We start from the raw sequence: 27,620 nt of genomic DNA on the forward strand, positions 1-27,620 counted from the left end.
TGTGGAGCTTCATCTCTGTTTTCCTAAAATTTATTTTTTTTGTTTTATCAGATTATTTTATGTGCTTTTATACACTTCAGTTTAGTTGAAAGCAATTTTCCCCTAAATTAAAACACCAGCTTTGATAAAGGATATATTTTTTAACCATAACTGTAAATCAGATGATAAAGGCAGTAGAAACAGTGGACACCTTAATAAATGCATCTTATTTACATCATTATGCAGTAAAGTTTAAGTAAAGTAAAATTTAATCCACCACCGCTGCTAAAATGAAGACATAAAGCAGGACACCTCGATAGAACAAGGAAAGCTCTTTGTACTCCTATTCCTTTCTCGATACGGCCTCACTAAAGTCTCTGTGAGACAGAAATATTCTTTTATTAGACTTAATAGGAGCTTATAATAGAGCTTGGAGACCCTTTGTCAGTTTCTTACCAATGGGGAGCGTAATGTTCTACGAAATTTGATAAATATAAGCCACACCCATAATAGGAGCAAAAAGAAAGAAATCTGCTTTCAGAGTGTGACCCTGATTACCTCTCGATACTCTTTTTTCTTTTTTTTTGCTAAACATTTTTAGAGAAAATCTTTCAGAACATTTCAGAATGCAAGAATTATTCGCTCCCTTTCTTTTTAACCGAGATCACAGTTTTATCTTAGGTGAAGGTGTGCTTTTTAGATGATATGTTTGTGTTGAGGTTCTAAATAAAGTATTTAGTAATATTTCGAAGACATAAAGAAGAGGAACCTTGGTTACTAAATAAAAATTCAATTCAATTCAGTTTATTTCTATAGCTCCAATTCACATCATGTCATCTCAAGGCACTTTACAGTTCAACCAGATCATCCAGTCAAATGGATTCAAAGTTTTCTATCTAAGGAAAACCAGTTGATTGCATTGACTCATTGACTCAAATACAATCCCTCACACTAAGCATGCTTGTAGCGACAGTGGAGAGGAAAAACTCCCTTTTAACAGGAAGAGACCTCCATTAAGAGTAAAATATGTGCAACATGTGATTATCAATAAACAGAGATATCTATCATGATAAAAGAAATGGTCTGTTGCACTGACTTGCTGTCACTGAGATGTGTTATTTACCACTTTGTTTTAATGAAATAAGGGGTAATGTGACGTAGCTCTCTGTTTTTAGTGTAACCCATACTTCAGACTGCTGCTAGCCGCGCCTTTAAACAGGTGATTAAATGGGAACTATTTACCATAAAGAGTTTATTAAATATTATCATTTACAAACAGAACTTTATAAAGTCTAGTCTGCATTCTTGATGCCATTGATTAGTGTAAATAATTCCTGAACCAGACTGCGGACCGGACTCTAGCATGGCTCCACACTGACACTACCTCATGCAAACAACAATATGAAATGCGTGACAAAAAAGAAAACATTCAAGGGATTAAATATCCATCCATCTTCAGACACGCTTATCGCAAGCGGGGTCATGAGGGATGCAGGTGCCTATCTCCAGCTGTCGATGGGCGAGAGGCACCCTGGACAGGTCGCCGGTCCATCACAGAGATAAACAACCACTCATACACACACTCACTAGCCTCGTGAGACCATCCTGATCTCGTGAGCTTTCAAGGTTTCACTCGCAGATCAGTCTGGCTACTTTCCGTTAAAGAAAATTTGGAGCCGTTCACCAAACGAACGTCCAATCAGCGTTGGCTTTGAGGCGCGTGGAGGTGTGACGCAACGAGAAGCGCGACAGTTCAGTCTAAAGAACATGGCGGCTTCAGCCGATGAAACTAGCGTTAGCGTGGCTATCGAGCAAGTTTTATTGGAATTACAGAGTATTTCTTCACTGAAAGAACATAAACGGCAAATATCCTTTGCCGAAATGTTGCTTATTTGCTGAGCTAACGAGCCTTTACCTGCAGCAGCAAGAGTAGCCTAGCTTGTGGTTGTGTTTTCGTCGTCGCTCTGTTAGTACGTCATATGCTTCGTTGATCTGATTGGTTTATTTGGCCCGTCTATCACCAACATAGGCCAATCAGCTAACCAGTATTTTCGCCCCTTCCTAAAATTACTTCAACAGAAGGTTTCCAGATGGATATGCGGAGCAAATCCATCTGGCGGAGCCAGGTTACACACTCACACCTAAGGAGAATTTAGAGAAGCAAATTAACCTAACAGTCATGTTTTTGGACTGTGGGAGGAAGCCGGAGTACCCGGAGAGAACCCACGCATGCTCAGGGAGAACATGCAAACTCCATGCAGAAAGACCCCGGGCCGGAAATCGAACCTGGAACCTTCAGTGCTATCCACTGCGACACTGAGCAGCCTATTGGTTAAATATTTCATTTTTCTATTGCACTTTAGATCCACCTTTTTTATTTAAAAAAACAACAACTTTATTTTCACACTTTAGCTGATGATTTTTTTTTTTGCGAAGTTTAAAGTATTGCAGCATCTGCCTGAGTGTCACAGCTTCTAGTGTTGTTTGCTTTTACAGGTGTTGTTACAGGTTGCAGACAATCAGCAGGTGGAGACACAACAGCTTCCTCACCTTCTGGCCAAAATAAGCTGATCACCTAATTAAACAGTGTACATGTCCTGAAAAAAAAAAATCCATGACTAACCACTTTTTTGACATGGACCAATATGTTGTTCACAGCTCCTACACGGTTGTTTATCAGGGGTCGTATTCGACAGCCCCATAAGGGACGACATTATCAAATGCCTGCTAAAGGAGAGCTGACAGTGTTGGTTTATTGCTTGAAAAGTTGTGTAGAAACAACAGGACTGCAGGTAACTCGGCCCATCTGTTTTGTGAAACGCTTATAGATTATCGCTGCGTGGGGCTGCCGCTAACTCAAGCTGCCAGGCGCAACCGAGACCCCCCTGCTCCTCCATTCGGCTATTGCTTCCCACTCCACCTGCTCACTCATGCACGCTTCAAAATACAAGCCCTTATGCTGGGTTATACATACTGCTACTGGAGCAGTAGAACTGAACCAGGGGTACTCGGTTTAATCTTTATTTCTAAGTGGATATAACGTTTGTTTATGGTCTCTGCAAACATGGGAGACAACATTTTGGGGTCTGCTGCTCCATATATGAAAAAGTAAACACCCACCTTCACATAGAAACCTGGGGGTAGAATATCATTTCACTATGCACCTAATCAAAAGTTACAAATTAATACAATAGATTTAATAATATTAATCTAGACTGATTGATAGATGGAAATTTATGTTGTTTATATTTGTAACAACATTAATATTGTTTTTTTCTATATAGAAGGTGAGCATCTGTATTTCTTGCATATTAATGAATCTAAGTTTAAGGAAATCTCAATTTGCTTTGATTTAAAATGATCCAAAGACCAAAAGAGTGACAATCATCTTTTCTTATTGTTTTCATTTTAAGACTTAAAGTTTTGCTCATTTGAGGTTGTGTTTCACTGTTATTTTCAGTGTACAAGCAATCAGTTAAGGCGGAGGTCTTCAACAGGGGATCCGTGACCCCTAGGGGGTCCTCGGAGGTACGGCATGGGGGTCACGAAAGTTTTGGTTGATTAGACTTCTTTTTTTCCACTAAATGAAATGTCTTTAAATCCACATTAACATGAATTCAACACACTGTAGTAAACAGATAAATGGGGGCTGAAGATGTCTTTCAGATATCAATGCCAGTGGCAGTTCTAGACCAAATGTACGAGGGGGCCAGGAGGGGGCCAGTGTGTTTTCATGGGGGGCACAGAAAAGCAAAAAATAAAAAAACAGGGCAAGGGATTCAAATATATTAAGAGAGCTGCATGAAATGAAATTTCTATTCAATTAGGTTTAATTATTAAAATTCTAGTTCTTGTTAGATCAATAGACAATCATACATTTGAAATTTTACATATTTTTGACTTAATTTGAGTTAAAATTACGTTTTTTTTCTTAAAATCTGAATTAGAACTCAAGAAAAATGGATAAATTCTGCCGCAAAATTTGAGAATTTTTTTTGAAAAAAATAACATTGAGCAGATGAAAACTGGGATGCTATCTCAACACCACTGAAGCTATAACTTTATTGTTTTTAAATAATTAGTAAAACAGAACTTGTATAGAAAAAAAAAATAGATCCCAAGGGCCTATCAGTAATCATGTCTGTTCCAGCAAATATCATCATTAGAATTTCTTTAAATACTATGTTTTTAGTACAAGGGCCATAACAGGGTCCAGGACATGATCTACAGGGGAACTGGCCCTCGTTGGCCCCTGTCTAGAACCGCCCATGATCAATGCACACATTTAGCAACACACAGGAGCTCTTTCAAGCTGGGCACTGTTTCATTCACAACACCTGTCCCATAACCAGGAATCAGAAATACTTTATTAATCCCAGGGAGAAATTACTTTAGTTACATTACTCCATCTGTAATAGAGTGACTGTAGGACCAGTTTAATAGAACACTATTTCATACAATATTAGGGGGTCCCCGCTCCATCTCGCCATCGATTTGGGGGTCCTTGGCCTGGAAAACATTGAAGACCCCTGAGTTAAGGTATTAAGACTGATCAGTATTAATATACAGCATTTGTAAACAGAGATGATCAAATATAGTCCTTAAAACATGAAAACAGTCTGACAGCACAGCTGCTGTAATATGAAGTTTAAAAACAAAAAAATAACCAGCATAGTTATAATTCCTAACATTTACAGTTGTAATGTTTTCTAACATTTACAAATTGCAGATGCTCTTTAAATAGGCTTTAAAGCTGAAATGGGTAAAACAGCATCTTGTTCCTAATGCTATGAGTCTTCCTTGTATCTGCTTAAGTCAGATCTCGGTAGCTCAGCTCCTTCAAGCACCCAAAAAAGACAGACATGAAATTAGGGCTGGGATGATTGATGGGATTAACTTTGATCAACCAATTATATCTAATAATCGAGAACTAATTTGGTAATCAATTAGAATAATTTTCTTGAGTAATGGTACAGACTCTTAAAGTCTTAGAGAAGTCATATTTGAATGTCAAATCACTCTGACTATATAAATGTTCTCTTTATCAGACCATTTTGTACCAAAATTTAGAAAATGTCTATTTAGAAAAAATCCTGTCTCAAAATCTGTGTTTTTTTCGTTATCTTATGTAGGCCAGTTAGTTATAAGTGAGCCTGAAAACCTAAATTCTGCCAATCATATATCAACGTTCATCTGTCAATCGAATTTTTTAAACGCAACAGTTAAAATAAGAAATCAGAATCCTTTCCTTTCCCATTGAGTTGCGTCCCAGTGTTCACGGGGATGGACGTCTGTGTCTTCGGCAGGCGTAGAGCTAACAGAACTGGCAGCGTTGCGAGGCAAGGGCTCAAACATGGACGGCTGGAAGCCTTCTACACCAAACCAAGCTTCTGCCGCCCTGGCGTCCTCTTCCACAACATCTTCGTCCCCGCTTTCCTCCTCTAAATAAAAAATGGATGACGGAGGAGACTCATCCACGACCTCCGACACTAAACTCTCCTCCTCTTGCATGTTTCCGCTGTCCATAGCGTTCCTTGACAGCGTCGTTTCTAAGTCACCAATTTAGTGCTACTTGGTCCCAATGGAATTTCCCATTAGGAACCTGCTAGCACTAAGTTGCTAACTGGTTAGCAAGATGCTTCCGACAAACCGGCCACAACCAAACCTGCTTGCGAACCTTCCGCCACAACAATCCCGCCCCCTTGATAAACGACCAATCAAATTCACTTTAGTCACTCGTGTAAAGTCGGGCACCACCTGGGAGAATTAGGAAATGCAACGATTGGAACAGCCGCTTCCCTACGACTTTAAAACATGACATTTTCTAAAAGAATAAATTACTTTATAGCACTTTTCAAAACAATGTATTTTTTCTATATTCCACATATTTAATTATAAATGTTAATTAATCAATCTTTATATTTATTGATTAATCGAAATAACAATCGACTCATTCTTTTAGAAAGTCTAAAGAACAAAACCAGCTGATATCCACAGTTTTCCTTTAAATACCTGCTCTCACACACAGAGCTTTTAACACCATAGTGACAAACGGTAAATCACGTTGATTCTCCTTTTTTTCAACTACAGTTTTCACACTGAAGAGTGTTATTGAAAGCATAGCAGTAACCGTTATTTATGGACCATTTATGGATCACAAAAACAAACTGGAACTCATATTTTCCGGTTTTCGCCCAACAGCTCTCTGTAATAAAATATCCTCCTCGGTGACATGTGGCTGGTTAACAGGATGTGTTAAAACATATGTCAGACTGAACTAACAAGCAACGCTTCCTTCAAGTCTTTCTGCTCATCCTAAATTCTAAATGGGCCAGTTCACATAAGTTGTTGTCTTCTGCAACCTCACTGAGGGATGAACTCCAAAAGTAATATTAATAATTACTTCCCCCTCTCACAAACTCAGACACATCATGGTTCATAAACTTAACTCAAAACAGATTCCAGATTGGATCTCTAATTGCTTTTTCGGATGAATTTTTAGCACGTGTCTGTAAGCAATATGATTAAATAATGGTGGAATGACATTAATAAGGAATGAGATGGAAATTGACGGCTCATAATTTTGGAACACAGAACACAATAAACAACTTTGACGAAAAGGAGGCTCCGAATTTATGTGCATAATTAGAAGGAGGGCTTGGATCAACATGGAGAACTGGAGCCCTGCTATACAGTCGGCGCCATAATTCCAGAGCATCCGCAGCGGCGGTGTGGAAGTGCGCTGAATGGACATTCTGAGGATTAGCATTCACCTTTTGTTTGAGTCAGGAGCTCTCACAGATGGCTCATTCAAGTGAGGCAGATGTTTTAATGAATGTTAATGGAAAATAAAAGGTAAACAGAAAACAACCATTAGGATGCGTTTGACACTTGCAGCGACACATTGCGAGTGAAACGGGTTCAATAAATAAATAAACATCATGCCCCAATTCATCACTTGGTTAATGGTCGGTGAAGTATAAGAAAAGAAAAAAAGTTGAGGAAAATATCTATGGAAATGAGTGTTTGTCTATCTTCCTTTCGTGGTGATTAGGAATTCATTTGAATAATTAACGACGATCGGCAGAGATGAGAGTGTTGCTGCTGGTAGGAAGTCTGAGTAGGTGTGTGTGTGTGTGTGTGTGTGCAACACTAAAGGCCTGATCAACTAAGATCCCCAATGAAGAGCGCTTAAATACATTTCCCATGCAAAGAACAAAAGCAGTTTATTATTAGTCATGATGTGGGTAATCTAATTGGACCGTGCAGGTAATTGATAGCAGGTGGAAAAGTAGTCTAGAATCGGCTAATTTAATAAGAATTTCACGTTTGTTATTGGTTGTTATGGTTTATGGTATGTTGCCTACTAAGGTGTTTTAGTATCAAACAAGCATTGATGACTGAACTTGGAGCTTTGCATATTTTAAAGTCAGACACTCTGCTCTATGCTCTGGGTGTTGAGCTGCTCTGTTCTTTACCTTGCAATAGAATCAGTAACTTGGCTGTATTTGCTTTGATCAGTAGGGAAATATAGACGGCAAAACATCATCTGTTCAGTCAGTTTCTCAGGATTAAGATCCTACTTTGAATTCTCTGTTCTCCTTCGGAGCGGTAGACCAACCCTTGCCTCGTGAGGCCATTCTGATCTCGCGAGCTTTCAAGGTTTCACTCGCAGATCAGTCTGGAGACTCTCCGTTAAAGAAAATTATGAGCCGTTCACCAAACGAACGTCCAATCAGCGTTGGCTTTGAGGCGGGTTTAGGTGTGACGCAACGAGAAGCGCGACAGTTCAGTCTAAAGAACATGGCGGCTTCAGCCGATGAAACTAGCGTTAGCGTGGCTATCGAGCAAGTTTTATGGGAATTACAGAGTATTTCTTCACTGAAAGAAGAGCAAAACACTGCTCTGGAGGCTTTTCTCAGAGGAAAAGATGTTTTTGCTCTTCTCCCGACTGGTTTCGGCAAGAGTTTGATCTATCAATTGGCTCCTCTTTGTCGTCGCTCTGATAGTATGTCACATGCTTCGTTGATCTGATTGGTTTATTTGGCCCGTCTATCCCCAACATAGGCCAATCAGCTAACCAGTATTTTCGCCAATATTACTTCAACGGAAGGTTTCCAGATGGATATGCGGAGCAAATTCGTCTGGCGGAGTCAGGTTAGACCAACCCCCCCATATCTCCAGCTGTCTACGTGTAAGAGGTGGGGTACATGCCGGACGGGTCCCATGTCCATCGCATGGCCAATAGTACCATGGCAAAAAAGTACCAGACTATAAAGGTTTTAAGATTTTCCGTAAATGTAAGTATAAAAACAGCTCTTCAGAAGTGAACGTTGCTTGCATGTTGTGCCTTTTTCACAAACAGATCGATGATGAGCTACTCTGATGGTTTAACACCCAGCATCCAGCTGCAAAAGTTCAGATTTGCAAACTTAAGTGTTTCACTCTGAACATTGAACGCTTAACCCTGTAATGCCAAATGTATCGTATTTGATACATACGGTTTCTGAAATGTTTTGCATCTGACACCTTTTGCATAATTTAATGGTAAAAACATTTGCTCAAAATCCTATTGAACACAATCAGATATACCTGATAACTGAGGGCAGAAGACTACATAAAAAATAATCTTGACTTATCGCATAGTAATAAATTATTAATATCAAAAATGTATTTCTGTTTTTTCTTTTTACATATTTTGTTAAAAGGCCAAATAAGGACTACAAACCAAAAAAAGGTAATTTTCTATTTTGTTTTATTCTTGGATCGGGCTTTAAAGGGTTAAATACTCAGAACACGCTGCGTCCAACGTTAAAATCTTACTGCTGAGCTCTTGATTGTCCTTGATCCCAATTTCTGAAAGCTATGTCGCTCAGAAACTGCCTAATGCTATTTGGAACGAAGGTTAGTCTGAAATACAGCAAACACTTCTTGCACTGGAAAATATCAAAATCTAGAAAAGTCATTTTTTTCTTAAAATAAGTGCCTTTGTTCTTAAATTGAGAAAGTATAACAGACATTTTGCCAATGGAACAAGACAATTTACATTTAAATAAGGAAACACAATTGCATTTTTATTATTTCAAGTGCATTTTATCTAAATATCTTATTTTAAGAGTAAAAATAATCATTCCATTGGCAAATCATCTCATTAGCCTACTAAAATTAAGGGTAAATGCACTTCATTTGAGACAGTTTTACTTATTTCTAGATCAGTTTTCCAGTGTGATTTCTGGGATCCAGCATCAATGCTTTTGTGATGTGTGTTTGTCATTCACTCGTTCTACTGTGCTGAATTTCTTGTATTTAGAGCAATAAAATATCAGTTTAAGCATCAGAATATGTTCAAAGGCAATAGCTACCCAAATTATCAGATATAAAACAATCTTTAAAACTTCACCAAATTGTGTGTTTTTTTTTGTTTGTTATATATTTTTGGTTTTTTTTATACATTCAATCAAAAAATCCTTATCTTACTGAACCTTTATTAAACTTTGTTACATAAACTAAGCCAGACTTTTGACTCTGATCATTTATACACGTGACCCTTTTGATATACAGTCATTGTTCTATTAAATCCTCAGAACATCCCCAAACAATATGTGTGAAACTAAACACTCTAAAGGTGAATCAGGTGTAGAATTTAAGGTTTAATTTAAGAGGCTTAACAAAAATATTTCCTTTACAGAGTGAGATAACAGCTTTATTTAAGATAGTGTCCTTGTGTTCAGAGGATCAATGGGGATTAACTGCAATACAGTTTCATGGTCAGGTGTGACCTCTTTGTTGATTGGCATGTAAAGAAAAGGCTTTTGATTAAAACGGAAAAAGAGAAAACTATAATAAGAATCACAGAAATGTTTCTAAGGGTAATAAAAAAAAAACAAGATTATTGTGAAAATAGAAAGGGCCCGAGAGCGATGCAACACTAAGATGCCTTGAAGAGTACATCTGGGATCTGTACTACGGAGCAGGATTAGAGGCTTAGGGGGGGGGGGGGGGGGGGGGGGGGCATCTCCAGTTGTTCTCTGTGGGTTTTCAGCGTCTCAGAGCTGGTTTCCTGACGCATCACTGTGGGAGTTTAATGTGGAGTCCCACTGTGCTTTAGAAAGTGTTTGGTTTCATGACAAAAGATCAACAGTTGACAAGACTTATTTTCAACCACGTTTAAGAAATGCACACACACACACACAAACATGTCTCACTATCTTTTCAGGGCCTTTCCTTGACTTCCATTAATTTCTCCAACCTAAATGTAACCCTAACCATGACGGGTTCATGCCTGACACCAACCTAAAGTCAATTCATACCTTAAGGCTGATTTATACTCAGACACCAGGTCGTCTGCGTGTGTCGCAGTGAACGAATATGTCACTCTGCTGCACCTCTGAAACTAGATAAGTCGTTTTTTCTTAAAATAAGTGCATTTGTTCTTGAATTGAGGAGGGAAAAGAGACATTTTGCCAATGGAACAAGACAATTTACACTTAAAATAAGAAAACACAATTGTATTGTCTTATTTCAAGAGAATATTATCTAATTATCTTATTTTAAGGGTAAAATTACTCATTCCATTGGCAAACTATCTCATTTACCGGCTCAAATTAAGGGTGAATACGCCTAATTTAAGAAATTTTTACTGATTTCTGGATCGTTTTTGCAGTGTAGTTGCACCTCTAAGACTGTGCACTGGAAAAACGATCTAGAAATAAGTAAAAAATATCTTAAATGAAGTGTATTTATCCTTATTTTGAGTAGGTAAATGAGATATTTTGCCAATGGAATGATTATTTTTACTCTTAAAATAAGATAATTAGATAATATGCACTTGAAATAAGACAATGCAATTGTGTTTCCTTATTTTAAGTGTAAATTGTCTTGTTCCATTGGTAAAATTTCTCTTTTACCTCCTCAATTCAAGAAAAAATGCAGTTATTTTAAGAAAAAATTAGATATCTAGATTTCCAGTGTGGTCCTATCTTATTACAAGTGTGACACCTTCCTTTTTAAATCATCATAGAAATAGAACTGTTGAAGTAAAACTAAATAAAATAGATCAATTAATGACAGTACAGCCCATAACAGGGGAGAGGTTAAGTTCTATAGTAGCTTTGGTCCCTGCTGGCCGCTGTCTACACTGGAAAAGTAATCTAAAAATGAGTAAAAATTTCTTAAATTAAGTGTATTTATCCTTAATTTGAGTCGGTAAATGAGATAGTTTCCCAATGGAATGAGGATTTTTACTCTTAAATTAAGATAATTAGATAAAATGCAGTTGAAATAAGACAATGCAATTGTGTTTTCTTATTTTAAGTGTAAATCGTCTTGTTCCATTGGCAAAATGTTTCTTTTAACTCCTCATTTCAAGAACAAATGCTCTTAGTTTAAAAAAAAATGACTTATCTAGACTTTGATTTTTTCCAGTGTAAAACCACGTTCCCACAGTTTTGAATAAGAAGGATCTTCCTGATGAAACACATTGGATTTAAACTCTTAATAAACTGAACCAGAATGTTTTATAGAAGCTCAATTCTCCTACATTTAAAAAGTTTGTTTCAAATATATAGCTCCTTATAAAATGTATGGAGATCTGTTGAAGCTTTTTAAGACATTTTTATACAGTTAAAAAAAGTAGGATTTGTATGTTTTTTGTTTTTTTTTGTTTTTTTTTTTGTTTTTTTTTTTGGTAGTAGAACCAAAGTATACATAAAATAAAATATGGTTTCTCCTTTTTCAACTGATAAGGATTAAAGCTGTGAATATATTATTGTCAACCAGCTAAAAAATGTAAAATTAATTCTGTTAATCCTTTTTAACTGTACCTACATCCTTTGACTTGATCATTTTAACTAATGAAACTATCTTGCATTCCATTATATGCTCTACCAATACACTGCAAAAATGATCCAGAAATCAGTAAAAATTTCTTAAATTAAGTGTATTCACCCTTAATTTGAGCAGGTAAATGAGATAGTTTGCCAATGGAATGAGTCATTTTACTCTTAAAATAAGATTAGATAAAATGCACTTGAAATAAGACAATGCAATTGAGTTTTCTTATTTTAAGTGTAAATTGTCTTGTTCCATTGGCAAAATGTCTCTTTTACTTCCTCAATTCAAGAACAAATGCACTTATTTTAAGAAAAAATGACTTATTTAGATTCAGATTTTTTGCAGTGTACGTTTAGGTCATTTTCCTGATGAAAGACAAATCCTCTCCCAGTTTTTAAGTCTTTCAGACCCTCTGAAAAGTTTTCTTCCACAGTTTTTTTTTGCAGTAGCTCCATATTTTTGATCAAACTCAGACTAGCTTCTGTGACCGTGCTGAAGATGCTGCCACCGTATCTCATACATGAGCATGTTGTGGTTCATCACGGTAAGCAGTATATTTTGGTAACCTCTCATAGGGTTTTGTAAGAAGTATGAGAAGATACTATAAAGTCAGAACAAAGTCCAACTCTTTCCTGTTTGACAACAGGAAAGAGTTGGACACATCAAACTCGTTTGATGTGTCTCCTATATGGCTTTTGTCAAACTGGAAATGGAAATTCTCAAAGGTTTCTTTCATCAATGTCCTTCTTCTCTGCAGTTTGCTATAAAGTCCACATCTGTTGAATGTATGAATTATAAGTTTTCCTTTTAACATATATCCCACTTTAGCTGCAGATCTCTGCAGCTAAAGTTGCTTTGGTCCTGTTGGCTGCTTCTCTTCTGAACTCCTGACCCGATCTGGGTCTGGGTACACTGCAAAAACAATCTAGAAATTAGTAAGAAATTTCTAAAATTAAGTGTATTTACCCTTAATTTCAGTAGGTAAATAAGACAATTTGCAAATGGAATGAGTGTATTTACTCCTAAAGTAAGATAATTAGATATTATGCACTTAAAATAGGACACTGCAATAGTTTTTTCTAGTTTTAAATATAAATGACCTTGTTCTATTGGCAAAGTGTCTCACTTACCTGCTCAATTCAAGCAAAAAACCTTATTTTAAACAAAAATTACTTAGTTAGATTTCAATTTTTTTGCAGTGTAGTCTATTGTTGTGCCATTCTCAGATCTCAATTAAACTCTGAAAAATGTTCTATGTGTTGTTTAAAGCTGGGGTTTTATTTTCCAACCTCAGTTTGCTTTAATCTTCCCCGTGGTTCTATCTCTCCTAGGTCCAACATGCATTTCTAAATAAATTCATAGCAATGAATTTTATCTACCGGTACATGCATCAGATTAATTGAAGTAAATGCTGCCCATTTTTTAGTGCAAAAACCTTGAATTCTATATAAATTTGTTCCCCAGACTTTACAAAAATCATTTATTTTTAAACAAATGTTAAGGAGGTAAAGTTTAGGGTACATTGCAGAACTTTAAAAGGTAAATATTTGTTTTCTTTTCCATATATATTCTTAATACACTGGAAAAAAATCCAAATCTAGATAAGTAATTTTTTCTTAAAATAAGTGCATTTGTTCTTGAATTGAGATGCTAAAAGAGACATATTGCCAATGGAACAAGACAATTTACATTTAAAATAAGAAAACACAATTGCATTGTTTTATTTCAAGTGCATTTTATCTAAATATCTTATTTTAAGAGTAAAAATACTCCTTCCATTTGCAAATCATCTCATTTACATACTCAAATTAAGGGTACATACATTAATTTAAAATTGTTTTACTTATTTCTAGATCGTTTTTCCAGTGTATTGCCGTACACGTTAAATGACTTTTCCTGTATTCGTGGATATTTTCCCCTAAATGCTCCCTTTGTGAGTTGAAGAGAAAGTGTTTTGAAACAAATTCTTTGCACATGTGGTGGGTGGAACAACCCTGGCACACTCATTCTCCCTGGCTACTTAGTTTAGATTTTTGTTCAGTGAAATGAGAGGGAACAGTGAGTGTGAAGACAAACCACAAAAACAATCACAATTTCACCTCAAATCCCATCATACGCTCCACAGGAAAGTAAGAAAGTTAAACTTTAGTCTAGTGCAACAAAATGGGCTATATTAGAGTCTAATCAGCAATGGAATAAAATTAGAGTAGATAGTGAGGAAGAGCTCAAACTATCTGTTTTTTAATAAAAAGGTAAGATGCTCCTTTAGAAATAACTACAGTATTTATATCTTTTTCACCTCAGATAACATTAAACCTCTAAACAAAAAAAAACAAAAACCTGTGCTGTAGCAGCAGACTGCAGCGCCCGCTCTCCTCTCACATGCATGTGCACAATAATTGTGTCATTTCAACCTGTCACCAGAGGGTGCAAAAACTCTGTAACTTGCACTTTTTTCCTCTTTGAAAGTCTCTATATCCTGAATTTTAAAGCCTTCCAAAGTCATCTGGTGACATATATGCGATGAGATATTACCTTTGTATCCACTGGTGCTATTTTTTTCATCCTTGCCCTTCACTGCACTGCTGCTGTGTGGGTGCCACTCATTTCACAACATAGAAACGCTATGGCGGATGTAGCTTGGTATTACGCAACTTCTAGCGATGAGCCTCCTCTTTAGGAAGGAGACCTCTCGCAACAGAAAAACACCACATTCAAGGTTGTTGCTTCTTAGAGAGGTTAAAAAAACCACTGTATTATATGCATTCTCTTTTCTAAGAGCAGAATTTGCGATGATAACTTATTTATTCATGTAAATATAACCTTCAGCATTATTTGTTACAGGAAAAGCAATAGGTCTCTGAGAAGGTTGAAAATACCCGGTTTGATCCCAGCAGCCTGAGTAAGACCCTTCACCCCTGATTGCTCCCCAGGCGCCGCACAGTGGCAGCCCACTACTCCCCAACGGGAAGGGTTAAGATGCAGGAGTTAATTTCTCCATAGTGAGATCAATGAGACTCATCTGTACTATGGAGACATTGATGTTTATGGTTGTGCTTTGAATGGCTAGGAGTCGCTTTTATTCTTTTGCTGTTTTCTTTGTTATGTAATTTTTTATGTAAATTGGACTTTGAGTCTGCAATAAATAAAATGTATTAAAATGATTTTTAATTTCTAATTATTAAAACATTAAAAGTCCAATAAGTTGATTTTGTTTAATATAGGCTCCTGAATTAAGGTGACATAAAAAAAAAACATCATTCATGAGAAATTGAGATTACATGTTGGTGTAACTCTGGATTTTAATGGTTGTGCAACAGACTTCATATTTTAAACAGATCAATATTAGATCAGTGCAGAACATACATGGATTTGAATCAAAGACTTAATCATAAATAATGTTTTAATCTAAAGTAAACGATTGAAAGAAAAATCAAAAGACTTTTGATGCATTTTAGATCTTTAATGAACGACAAAAAACAAAGACTTTATGATAAACCCTTCGGGTACAGTGTGCGATTTTTAGCTACAGAAGAAAACAACTGCTTGGGCTTTTTTTTTTTTTTTTTAAACAGCATTCTCACATGCCCCAAAAAATAGCACATTGGGAAACAGCACAATTAAAAATAATTACACCATTTTTAATCATCAGATTTACTTCTGCTTTAGCAACAGATCAGTGGGTAATAAAAGCATTCATATAGTTTCTGTTCTTTTCATAGCCTTTTTTAGCTGCTTTCTGATAAATAAAGGAATTGTTTTATGAATTTAGGATCAGAACTAATCTTTTTGTGAAATTTTTGGCTCTAGTTGAATTACTGCAACTGGTTACCAGAGGATAACTCTTTTCTTAAGACTGTTTAAATGTCTCATATTTAGCCAAGAGGACGTCTATGGCTTGTTGATGATAGAAAACTGAAAATAGGGGAACAAAATTAAAGGTAGTTAGGGTAGCATCACCAGGCTGTTGATGCTACTATAATAATTCAAATTAATTCCCAGCTCACTAATCTACCTAAGTCACATTAAATTATACAAAAAAGGACATGAAATAATACACACAAAATCAACAATTAACAATTGCTTCTCAACTGTCTCTCCTTTCTGAAGAAATTGTATCCATAATTGTGTATTTCAGTTCTTCTTTTGCAAACCTACATTTATGAACCCGACAAGGTTCAAAACTTTTTTTTTTTTTTTTACCTAAAATGGAGACAATTTTTTTTTACAGTGCAAAAGAATAGCAAATAAGTGATGGAAGTGAAGAGTGGAATAACTTGTTTAATATAAATTTTGTAGTAAATTTTCTTTCAACATATGCTTTGGGCCATCTTTGGAGACTCTAAACAATATTTGTCATCTTGATGAAAACATTCTCCAAATCTGTTATATTGTGGTTGCATATCTCGGCAACATTTCTCTTTAGGTTATTACAGGTTTTTTGTTTTGAATTTAACTCTTAACTCTGGCTCAGTCATTCCACTAACTGTTATTTTTGTTCACCGAAAACTTTCTCTTATTGAGTTTTGTGTACAATTGCTGCTTTTTGTGATGCAGACACCTTAAATAGTTCTTCATCTTTAAGGTGCTTATTTTACTAACGGAGTACTTATTGATATTTGGAAGTATTCATATCTCAATGAATAAAACATTAGTCCTGTAACCTTTCACGATGGGTGCAATGTTTTTTGACTGATATGCAGTGTTATTTTTTGGGTAAAATATAGTATTCAGACCTGTGGGCCAGAGGTCCGAGTCTGGTTTCACATTTCCCCTCAAGGATCTGGGAACCTGTAACAAAGCCTGAAGGATTTCTGCAGGAAAACAGTTCTGTCTCTCAACCTTACTTTTATCCACACCAATGAGGAACACAGGAGGTTGCTTTCACATGAAATGTTGAACATAGACAGTACTTTCCTCTACTGCTAGATTATTGTTAGTCTCAGGTTCATATATAGCCTTACCAAGCAGATTTTGTTTATTTCTGTTTGTCAATATTTGAGAAAAGGCCAGGTATTATTTTGACCTCTATTACATTTTTTCCCCCAAATTATTTCAAACTTAATTATGTAGATAACAAAATTTAGAATTTGTTGCACCACTCCGCTGACTAATATTATGCAATTAGATCCTTATCATCTTTTGTATAATCTCTGTAGATCTTAGCTTTAGATTGTTAAAGATAAAAATGCCACTGTGCACATTTTATGGCACAAGTTTTAGAAAAGCTTAACTTTTTATTTATTTTAATCAGATGCTCTATAAATTATTTCAGGTATAAAACCCAAGAAGACTGCCGATGAAAACTAAAACTAAAAAATTTTGATAAGTAACAAAGTGTTAGTTTGATTTATTGAAAATATTTATTTGCACAAAAGCCAATTGTATTTGTAATAATAAGAAAAACTCGAATATGTATTTGTAGAAATAATGATGGTGGCTTTTGAGATTATTATGTAACTGCTTGTTTTTCTCAGAAGGTCATTTAGGTCATAACAGGTGACTTATAAAAAGAAGGAAAAAAAGAACATTTCTAATCATTAGAGTTGAAAAACTAGACATTAGTCAAAGAGAAGAGCTCTTTCCAAAAATCAAAAGATCTGGATTTTTGCAATAAAATAAAAAGAAAGGAAAGAGAATGAGATGTACCTTTTTTCAGTTAAAAAATGTACTTTTTAAAGATATGCTCAAAACATATTTTTTTGGTAATCTATTCCACATGAACAATAAGTGAAAAGAAGATTTTAATCACTAAAAAAGATTATTTTTAGAGGCAATTTTAGAAAGAGACGACTCTTTAGATAAGAAAAGGAGAATAAAGTAGAATTCTCTGAGGTTTAGATGTCCCTCCCGTGCTTTTATGAGTTTTGTCCTTGTGGTCAGTTTTCCTCCCACAGTACAAAGACATGCATGTTAGTTTAATTAACCCGTCTTGTAAGAGAGGGTGTGCGCATCATTCTCCATGCCTCTCACTGATGAACAGACGATCTGTCAAGCGTGTATACTCCCTCCTGTCATCCAGACACTAGAGATAAGATACAGCCCCTTAACCCTTAACAGAACTAAAGTAGGTTAAAAAAAATGGATGGACCTTGGATTTTGACCAAGTTACAACTGCAATCACTTTGCTGAAAGGAAGAATATGTGAAATAAACCTCTTAAAGTTATATTCAATTTCCACTTTTACCAGCTTTCCTGTCCTTGGGGAATAAAAGCGATTCCAACAGCAAAATATTGCCACTGCTATGGTTACGGTGTGATCAGGTTGTTGTGCAGTATTGGTTTTCGTATAACTCCTCTTTTTTTCATGTTGGCCGGAAAGGATTCAGGAATGTTAACTACAAGAAAGCTTGCAATGGAGACATCGTAATGTTAACATTTTCTCCTTTTAATTCAAATTTGATTCAAGGACGATTTATTGATCCCAAAGGGAAATCAAATGTCATAACTTATAGAATTTTATTTCAATGCGTTGTTGTAGAAGTTGATAGCTGCAGTCATGATGCATGTTTTGTAAAGAAAAAAAAAGAACTAGAGAAGCCTTTAACTAATTTTAACTAATGACTCTCTGTTGCTCTGTTGCAATGTTCTTCATTTTATGAGGAATTCTTCTTTGTGAAACCAACTCTTTATGAGTTCCTAGAACAGAACAGAGTCGACCTTCTTTATGTGCTTATTTAGCTTTTTTTAGTCATTTGCCCTGATGCTGTCACCCCAGGAGGTTATTGCAGAAGATCTTACACTCTCCACATCAGACTAGCAGCCGAAACACTGAAGAACTACTGTAAGCCAGAGGTGGGGACTCGAGTTTGTGACTCGTACTCGAGTCGCACTTAAGTCGCATATTAAATGACTTCAGACTCGACTTAGACTTGCATTTGAAGGACTTCAGACTCGACGAGACTCGAGATTTCTGACTTCTGAACAATATATATTTTTTAAGTGTTTTTTGTTTTACTAGCTTGATTGATCGCCGCTCGCCTTACCCGCACACAGCAGAGGTAAAAAAAAATATAAAAAACTGGCAGAGGCGCTGTCAAACAATAATGTAGCACTGATGTCACTGACCAGTTCAACATAAGGATCATTCCATAGATATAATAGTGACCTTTAAGCTATACCGTCTCAGTGAAGGAGATAAAAACACAAGGAGAAACAAGCAAGCACGCAAATAGACTTGGACTTGAGCTCTCAAGACTCGAGAATTGACTTGGACTTAAGCTCTCAAGACTTGAGACCTGACTTGGACTTGAGCTCTCAAGACTTGAGACCTGACTTGGACTTGAGCTCTCAAGACTTGAGACTTGACTTGGACTTAAGCTCTCAAGACTTGAGACCTGACTTGGACTTGAGCTCTCAAGACTTGAGACTTGACTTGGACTTGAGCTCTCAAGACTTGAGACTTGACTTGGACTTGAGCTCTCAAGACTAAAGACCTGACTTGGACTTGAGCTCTCAAGACTTGAGACCTGACTTGGACTTGAGCTCTCAAGACTTGAGACCTGACTTGGACTTAAGCTCTCAAGACTTGAAACCTGACTTGGACTTGAGCTCTCAAGACTTAAGACTTGACTTGGACTTAAGCTCTCAAGACTTGAGACCTGACTTGGAATTGAGCTCTCAAGACTTGAAACCTGACTTGGACTTGAGCTCTCAAGACTTAAGACTTGACTTGGACTTGAGCTCTCAAGACTTGAGACCTGACTTGGACTTGAGCTCTCAAGACTTGAGACCTGACTTGGACTTGAGCTCTCAAGACTTGAGACCTGACTTGGACTTGAGCTCTCAAGACTTGAGACCTGACTTGGACTTAAGCTCTCAAGACTTGAAACCTGACTTGGACTTGAGCTCTCAAGACTTAAGACTTGACTTGGACTTGAGCTCTCAAGACTTGAGACCTGACTTGGACTTGAGCTCTCAAGACTTGAGACTTGACTTGGACTTAAGCTCTCAAGACTTGAGACCTGACTTGGACTTGAGCTCTCAAGACTTGAGACCTGATTTGGACTTGAGCTCTCAAGACTTGAGACCTGACTTGGACTTGAGCTCTCAAGACTTGAGACTTGACTTGGACTTAAGCTCTCAAGACTTGAGACTTGACTTGGACTTGAGCTCTCAAGACTTGAGACCTGACTTGGACTTGAGCTCTCAAGACTTGAGACTTGGACTTAAGCTCTCAAGACTTGAGACCTGACTTGGACTTGAGCTCTCAAGACTTGATACCTGACTTGGACTTGAGCTCTCAAGACTTAAGACTTGACTTGGACTTGAGCTCTCAAGACTTGAGACCTTACTTGGACTTGAGCTCTCAAGACTTGAGACTTGACTTGGACTTGCAAAAAATGACTTGTGAACATGTCTGCAGTAAGGTGTCTTATGAAGTTCAGTCTACTCTGTCCCTTCTTGTTGATGACTTCATACTTGATTCTCGCATTAGGTGTGTTGTCCAGATCAATGCAAAGGTATTTACATTCCTCCACCACCGCCTATTCTTCTTCTTTGTTGATGTTTGTGGGATTTGACTTGTTTCTGTTTCTACTGAAATTGATTGATTGATTGATTGATTGATTGATTGATTGATTGATTGATTACTTTATTAATCTCACAGTGGAGAAATGTACTCGTTATATCAGCTTAAATAGTAAAAAAAAAAAAAGCATGAAATTCTGAAAAAGAAGTACGGTGTATATACAGTATATACATTGCATCCACAAATGACAGCTTTTTCTTAATAGCAGGATCATTATACAGGGTTATTGCTCAGGGTGTTTAAATGGGTATATATATATATATATATATATATATATATATATATATATATATATATATATATATAGATATTGCACTGGGTGTCAAATATAAAGAAGCAGGTTAATGCACAGGGTATGAAAAAGTAATTGCACATTATACATTGCACAAGTTATTGCCATTGTAGTGTCGAAATCTACGATCATCTCCTTCATGTTGTTGAATAAGGATCATGTTATTGTTTCCATATCATTCCAAAAATCAGTGCAACACCTCCTTGCACTCAGCTCCATGTCCATATCTGATGTCCCCAACAAATGCTGAGTCATCTGAGTATTTCTACAGTTTTGAGGACTGAAAGTAGACAGGAATGGTGAGCATACTGTCCCCTGTAATTCTCCTGCAGTGCTCCTATGCTGCTGACTACCTGATTAGACAGATGATCCTTCAGTGTCACAAACTGAAGTCTGTTTGTCAGGTAGTCTTTGATCCAGGGGATTGTCGAGGCTTTCACTTGAATCTTCTGGAGTTTCTTACAAAGAAAATCAGGCTGAAACTTGTAGAAAAAAAGAAAAAATATATGCATACGCTTAAATTCATCTAACACTTCTGCACTATGATGTGTAAATGAATAAGATACAATCCAAATGTATTAAATCAATGAAAATTCAACAAAGGGGGCTGCTCAGGGGGTACCACTGCTGCCTTGGAGTAAGAAGGTTCTGGGCTCGAATCCCGGCCCGGGGTCTTTCTGCATGGAGTTTACAGTCCAAAAATATGACTGTTAGGTTAATTGGCTTCTTTAAATTCTCCTTAGGTGTGTGTGTGAATGGTTGTTTGTCCTGTTTGTCTCTTTGTTGCCCTGCGATGCACTGGCAACCTTTCCAGGGTGTACCCTGCCCTTGCCCGTAGACAGCTGGGGATAGACACAAGCAAAATGGATTGTTGGATGGAATTTAAGAAAGGTTTAATAGGTATAAAACTTGAGCAAGGTACTGTATGGAGTCTGATAAAAGAGTTTCCCCTGCAACCCAACTGTTGTTGGTAAAAATGTTCTTGAGCAAGACACTTTTCCTGCATTACCTACTGATGGTGGCCAGTGTGTGGCAGCTTCACTTCTCCCAGTGAGCCCCAGGGCAGCTGTAGCCTCGTGAGACCATCCTGATCTCGCAAGCTTTCAAGATTTCACTCGCTAATCAGTCTGGAGACTCTCCGTTGAAGAAAATTTGGAGCCGTTCACCAAACGAACGTCCAATCAGCGTTGGCTTTGAGGCGGGTTGAGGTGTGACGCAGTGAGAAGCGCGACAGTTCAGTCTAAAGAACATGGCGGCTTCAGCCGATGAAACTAGCGTTAGCGTGGCTATCGAGCAAGTTTTATCGGAATTACAGAGTATTTCTTCACTGAAAGAATAGCAAAACACTGCTCTGGAGGCTTTCCTCAGAGGAAAATATGTTTTTGCTCTTCTCCTGACTGGTTTCGGCAAGAGTAGCCTGGCTTGTGGTTGTGTTTTCGCTGTCGCTCTGTTAGTACGTCATATGCTTCGTTGATCTGATTGGTTTATTTGGCCCGTCTATCACCAACATAGGCCAATCAGCTAACCAGTATTCTCGCCCCTTCCCAAAATTACTTCAATGAAAGGTTTCCAGATGGATTTGCTCCGCATATCCATCTGGCCGAGTCAGGTTAGTACGTGAATGGGTGAATGACTGAATGTAGTGTTTTGGTCATTCTCCTGACTTGAAAAATTGCTAAGTACAGGCCATTTACCGTCACAGCAAAGGTCCCTATTTTCCCCCGATACTTTCTTATCAATATAACACGGTAGTCAAGCATGTATGGGCAAAAACACTGTTTGCTGCAATAGTCATGATTCCACATGTTCAAAACAGTTTTATTTAATTTTCAATCCACCCAGATTTAAAGGTGTTTACCATGTATTACCTATTCCTGTAATGCAGTCATATTCCCTTTGCTATCCCTCACCTCTGCATTTGTTTAGATGGCCTCTTTTATGTGTGACCTCCAAAATAAAAATGCCCTTGAATTGTGCTGTCTTTATGGGGGGAAAAAAAGGCTAGCTATCTTGGGGAAAGCATGCAGGCGCAGAGAGCAGCCTAACCCCTCCCATGGTTCTCATCATAGCCAAGCATATTATCATTGTCTGAGGGAGCTCAAAACCAAGACAGGGTGTCATGCCAAAGCCTGGCTTTTATGAGGGGTTTTATATTCATTTGATGATCTTGGGGGCCTCTGTTTCCTGAGTGGATTATCCATATATGCCAGTGCTGAGCCCTTTTTATATTCAGCACTGCGGCAGAGTCAATAAGGTCCATTCTGCATACAATATTCAAGATTATACAAGACAGACAGCATAATTCACACTCAATCAGAATACAAATGCCTGCATACGGCAGAGACATTCATTGGAATACAAACAGCTGATTCGCAGGGCTGGGGTTGGATCAGTCACGATCACCTTGCTATGGTCACACAGACGCTACGCAACACAAAAATAGAAAATTCATTGTCTATGCTTGATGAGGATGAGGCTTTCTTGCATTTTAGAATGGTCCTCTACTGTAAGAGGACGGTGGTCTTGAAGGTTACCTTTTGCCTTTGCTCTGTGCTTTTTACACGAGCTTCATTAATTTGATGTGCAAAATATATCTGTCCTGTTATTAACTGTGTCTGTGTTCTATGAACTGTTTCCATCTGCAGCTACCATAAAAATTGCTCTCCATGGGATGGATCGGGAGATGAGAGAGGAGTACCAGGTGGTCATTCAGGCTAAAGATATGGGAGGTCATATGGGCGGCTTGTCAGGAACGACCACAGTGACTGTCACTCTCACGGACATTAATGACAATCCACCCAAGTTCAACAAAAGTAAGTAACTTTCATAAATCTATCAAGAAACACATGCTCCATGGAGTTTCTTTTCAGTTGGTTTCTGGAAATCTAAAATGTCTATTTTTTTAATTTATTCTTTATTTTTTAGGTTTGTATGAGTTTGGGATCCCTGAAGACTTGCCGATAGGGAAAACAGGTGGTAAGGTGAAGGCGGACGATCGAGACATTGGGGAGAACGCAAGGTCGACTTACAGCATCATTGAGGGAGATGACTTGGGCGCATTCGAGATCGTCACAGATGCACAGACACAAGAGGGCATTCTCAGGCTAAGAAAAGTGAGACCAAAAAGCTTCAACTTCATCTTTTTAAACTGCAGAGAGAAGAAAGTCCTCTTATTGCTTAAGTTAAATATTAATCAATATTTTTCTGTTTTGGTGTATTCCAAATATTTTCATTGCAACGGCTGTATAAAATCCAGCTCTTCAGCAACACATAAGGATCCAAGGCCACCAAATTTCCTCAGAGACATTAACTGTGGACCTCCAAGCTTCATGTAGCCTTTAGACTGATAAAATAAAAGTCATAAAGAGCTTCATAAAATAGGTTTTCATTAAGCACTTCCATCCAACCTTTACATCATCAAGGTCAATGTTTTGGTGCAAAGCGTGAGACTCTGGAAAGATGGAGGTCCTTCTTGCAGAACATAATTTTGTCTCTTTGGGGAGTTAGGGTGTGGCCATGGGTCCAGCAGGGTATGGAATGGTTCTTTGGAGGTTGTATTCATCTTTCATAAAGCCAGGCATACACTGTCAGATTTTTTCAATGGTTGCATGTAGAGATGTCTCGATCCAGGTTTTTGCACTTCCGATCCGATACCGATATTGTTTTTAGACTTCCGATCCGATACCGATACTGTCCGATACCAGCCTATTCAAGCATGTATTTAAGTTTAAGTTAAAGTATTTAGCCTTAGTTGTAAGACTCATGTTGAAAAGGGTTTTAGTACTCTTGATAACATCTAGCCAGCTGAATTAGGAGAGATTGAATAAAACACAATGATTGGTAACAACAAACTTACCTGTTTATTAAGAGATAAACACAAACTGGACAAAATTTTGAATAGCAATCTGAAATTGCACAGTGAACAGTAAAACCGTAAACAGTTAAAGGTGCAAGTATAAATGTAAGTTTTAATAAAAATGCAAAACAGACAAGAGTGGAAAATATTCTATTAACTTAGAATCAGGACTCAACTCTTAAAAAAAGACACTGCTTAAAAAAAAAATCAGTGCAAAGAACAGTGAACTATTACACAAAAATGCCTTAAACTCCCCAATCTCCTCCACACCTAGTCTCCATCTACACATCGTGCAGGATAAAATAATCCCACACGGCTGACATTTTACCCGCTATCTCCCAATTCACCTGTTTTAATGGTTAGGCCGGGAGACAGACCCAAAAAGACCTGTGGGTGTGTTGAAGGTGTTCTGGAAAAGGCGGACCAGATTCGGGGAACACGGGTGCAAAATAGTGGAATGGATCGTTTTTTTTTTTTTTTTAACTGGATCGGCAGTCTGGATCGGCATTTTTACATTCTTTGCCGATACGCATTTTTTTGCCAATATCGGCATCCGATCCGATACGTGGATTGGATCGGGACAAGCCTAGTTGCATGCAGCTACAGCTCACACTGCACGACTAAACCACAGGGTCACAGCTCACGATGTTTGTTCTCACACTGTGCGGCACTACGCTCTTTTGCGATCTACTTGCTCACACTGCACATCTAAAAACTAAATTAGTGTGAATCACCGTCTTCTTCTCTAACTAACTAGCATAATATTAATGGTAATAACCACTAATAAACCCTTTGTTCTTGCTACAGACATTTCATCTATGTTACTTAAGGGACAAGTTAAATGCGTTGCCTTGTGGTTGCTAGCTTTTATCTCTGCTGTGTGACATAAAACATTGGAGTCTGCTTTCCTTCTTGGTCGTTAAAATACTAACATTTCACTAACAATTAAAGTAGACGTGCAACAAGATCTCCAGCAAAGATATCTTAAGATATTAAAACGCCACAACATTTCTTGTCAATGAAGCCTGTATTGCAAAGTGTTATGAGTTTGCTGGCAGCATGCATTTATAGCTCTTTATTTTATGGGCTCTGCATATGAAGGTGTGTGTTTTGAGCTTGACATCCTGTATCTATGCAAGAAATGAAGTGGATTAGCATTGTTTTGCAAATGAAGTTAATTGGTTGACAAAACACACTAATAAACACTGAAAAGGCCTGTGCAACTTTTCAATTTTGTGAGTGGCAGATTTTGGTTAAATAGTGAAATAATGACCACTATCCACCTGTTAAAGGTTAGTTAGCCTCTCTAAGCCATCATTAATGTATGTATTCATGGTTATTTCTTTTTGTTGTTAACCCTATAATGCAAAATGTATCGTATTTGATACATACGGTTTCTGAAATGTTTTGCGTCTGACACCTTTTGCATAATTTAATGGTAAAAACTTTGCTCAAAATCCTATTGCACACAATCAGATACGCCTGATAACAGAGGGCAGAAGACTACACAAAAAATAATCTTGACTTATCGCATAGTAAAAAATTATTAATATAAAAAATGAATTTCTGTTTTTTTTTTTTTTTACATATTTTGTTAAAAGGGCAAATAAGGAATTCAAACAAAAAAAAAAGTAATTTTCTGTTTTGTTTTATTCTTGGATCGGGCTTTAAAGGGTTAACCTGGGTATACAAAATCAAGGAATAATGAGTAGCTTATATAGTAGCATTTTCTTGTAAATTGTAAAATCTGCAAGTAAACAATAACATTTAGTGTTATTGTTCTGTTTTGTTTCTGCAACCCTTTAATTTTGAACAGATCTCTGGCAGAAACATAGCTTTGTTGTTTTTTATAGCATGTTTGCTTAAATAAAACAGAAACTAAATAATTGGCGAATAAATCGTATTACTTTGCTTCTACAGAAAAGAAATATTAATTTCATTAGTGAACGCATTGAGCGTGAACATAAGGATTTAAAGAATTTATTTCTTAGACTACAACCACATCCTCATTTTCTAACCCTTTTTTTGGTTTAATGGGAAGGAACAAAAACAGACGATAAAAGACGGTATAAAAGACCTTAACAAATGATGTTTCATTTTAATACAATTTAAGATGGTTTTGCTGTAGATATTTTCACAAGTCTACTTCAATGTTTATTCAAAAGCTTTCATGAGAAAAAAAGAGACTCTAACATTGTTTTAGAATCGTCCTTTTCCCTACAGTGTCTTAGGGGCTAAAAGAAAAATCAGTGTCTGTCTCATTTATGGCTAAGGGTTTGCAAATATCAACCAATCACTTAAATTATCTACTAAGTGCAGTATTATCTAATTCTGGTTTGATTAATGTCAGTTATTTATATTTTAAACTTGATTGGATCAAATCCAGTCCAGACTCATTAAAAAAAGTAAAATGACCCATTTAGTTAAGCATTAATATAAAACCCCAAAACACACCCTGTTATTAGAATTACTAGTGGTTACTAGTTTACTAGGGTTATTCTAATAGATTTTACAAGTTGTGTAGATCTCCTCTCTCATTCTGTTTTGTGCCGTTAAATAAAATAAACAAAAGGTGGAAATTCTTTATTTTCCCTTTGTCTCACACAAAAAAGTACAGAGTGTCAAACCTAAAGTATACAGCTTTTAATAGTAGCAGGGGGGATTTTAACCTGACTCCGCCAGATGGATTTGCTTTGCATATCCATCTGGAAACCTTCCGTTGAAGTAATTTTGGGAAGGGACGTAAATACTGGTTAGCTGATTGGCCTATGTTGGTGATAGACGGGCCAAATAAACCAATCAGATCAATGAAGCATATGACGTACTAACAGAGCGACGACGAAAACACAACCACAAGCCAGGCTACTCTTGCCGAAACCAGTCGGGAGAAGAGCAAAAACATCTTTTCCTCTGAGAAAAGCCTCCAGAGCAGTGTTTTGCTCTTCTTTCAGTGAAGAAATACTCTGTAATTCCGATAAAACTTGCTCGATAGCCACGCTAACGCTAGTTTCATCGGCTGAAGCCGCCATGTTCTTTAGACTGAACTGTCGCGCTTCTTGTTGCGTCACACCTCAACCCGCCTCAAAGCCAACGCTGATTGGACGTTCGTTTGGTGAACGGCTCCAAATTTT

General features: G+C 37.1%; 1 protein-coding gene across 2 annotated transcripts in view; it reads left to right on the top strand.

Annotated features, from left to right (window-relative positions):
- The window catches only part of cdh8 (cadherin 8), a 260,812-nt gene that overhangs the window by 167,270 nt on the left and 65,922 nt on the right, over nucleotides 1-27,620 (top strand). For both annotated transcript variants that reach the window (XM_038267329.1, XM_038267331.1), the window contains exons 5-6: nucleotides 23,279-23,446; nucleotides 23,559-23,746. In XM_038267329.1, the coding sequence (XP_038123257.1) occupies nucleotides 23,279-23,446; nucleotides 23,559-23,746 (356 nt within the window). The remainder of the gene's footprint in view (nucleotides 1-23,278; nucleotides 23,447-23,558; nucleotides 23,747-27,620) is intronic.

The sequence above is a fragment of the Cyprinodon tularosa genome, unplaced genomic scaffold, assembly GCF_016077235.1.
Source record: "Cyprinodon tularosa strain WSP-4 unplaced genomic scaffold, ASM1607723v1 ctg67, whole genome shotgun sequence".
Taxonomy (NCBI): Eukaryota; Metazoa; Chordata; class Actinopteri; order Cyprinodontiformes; family Cyprinodontidae; genus Cyprinodon; species Cyprinodon tularosa.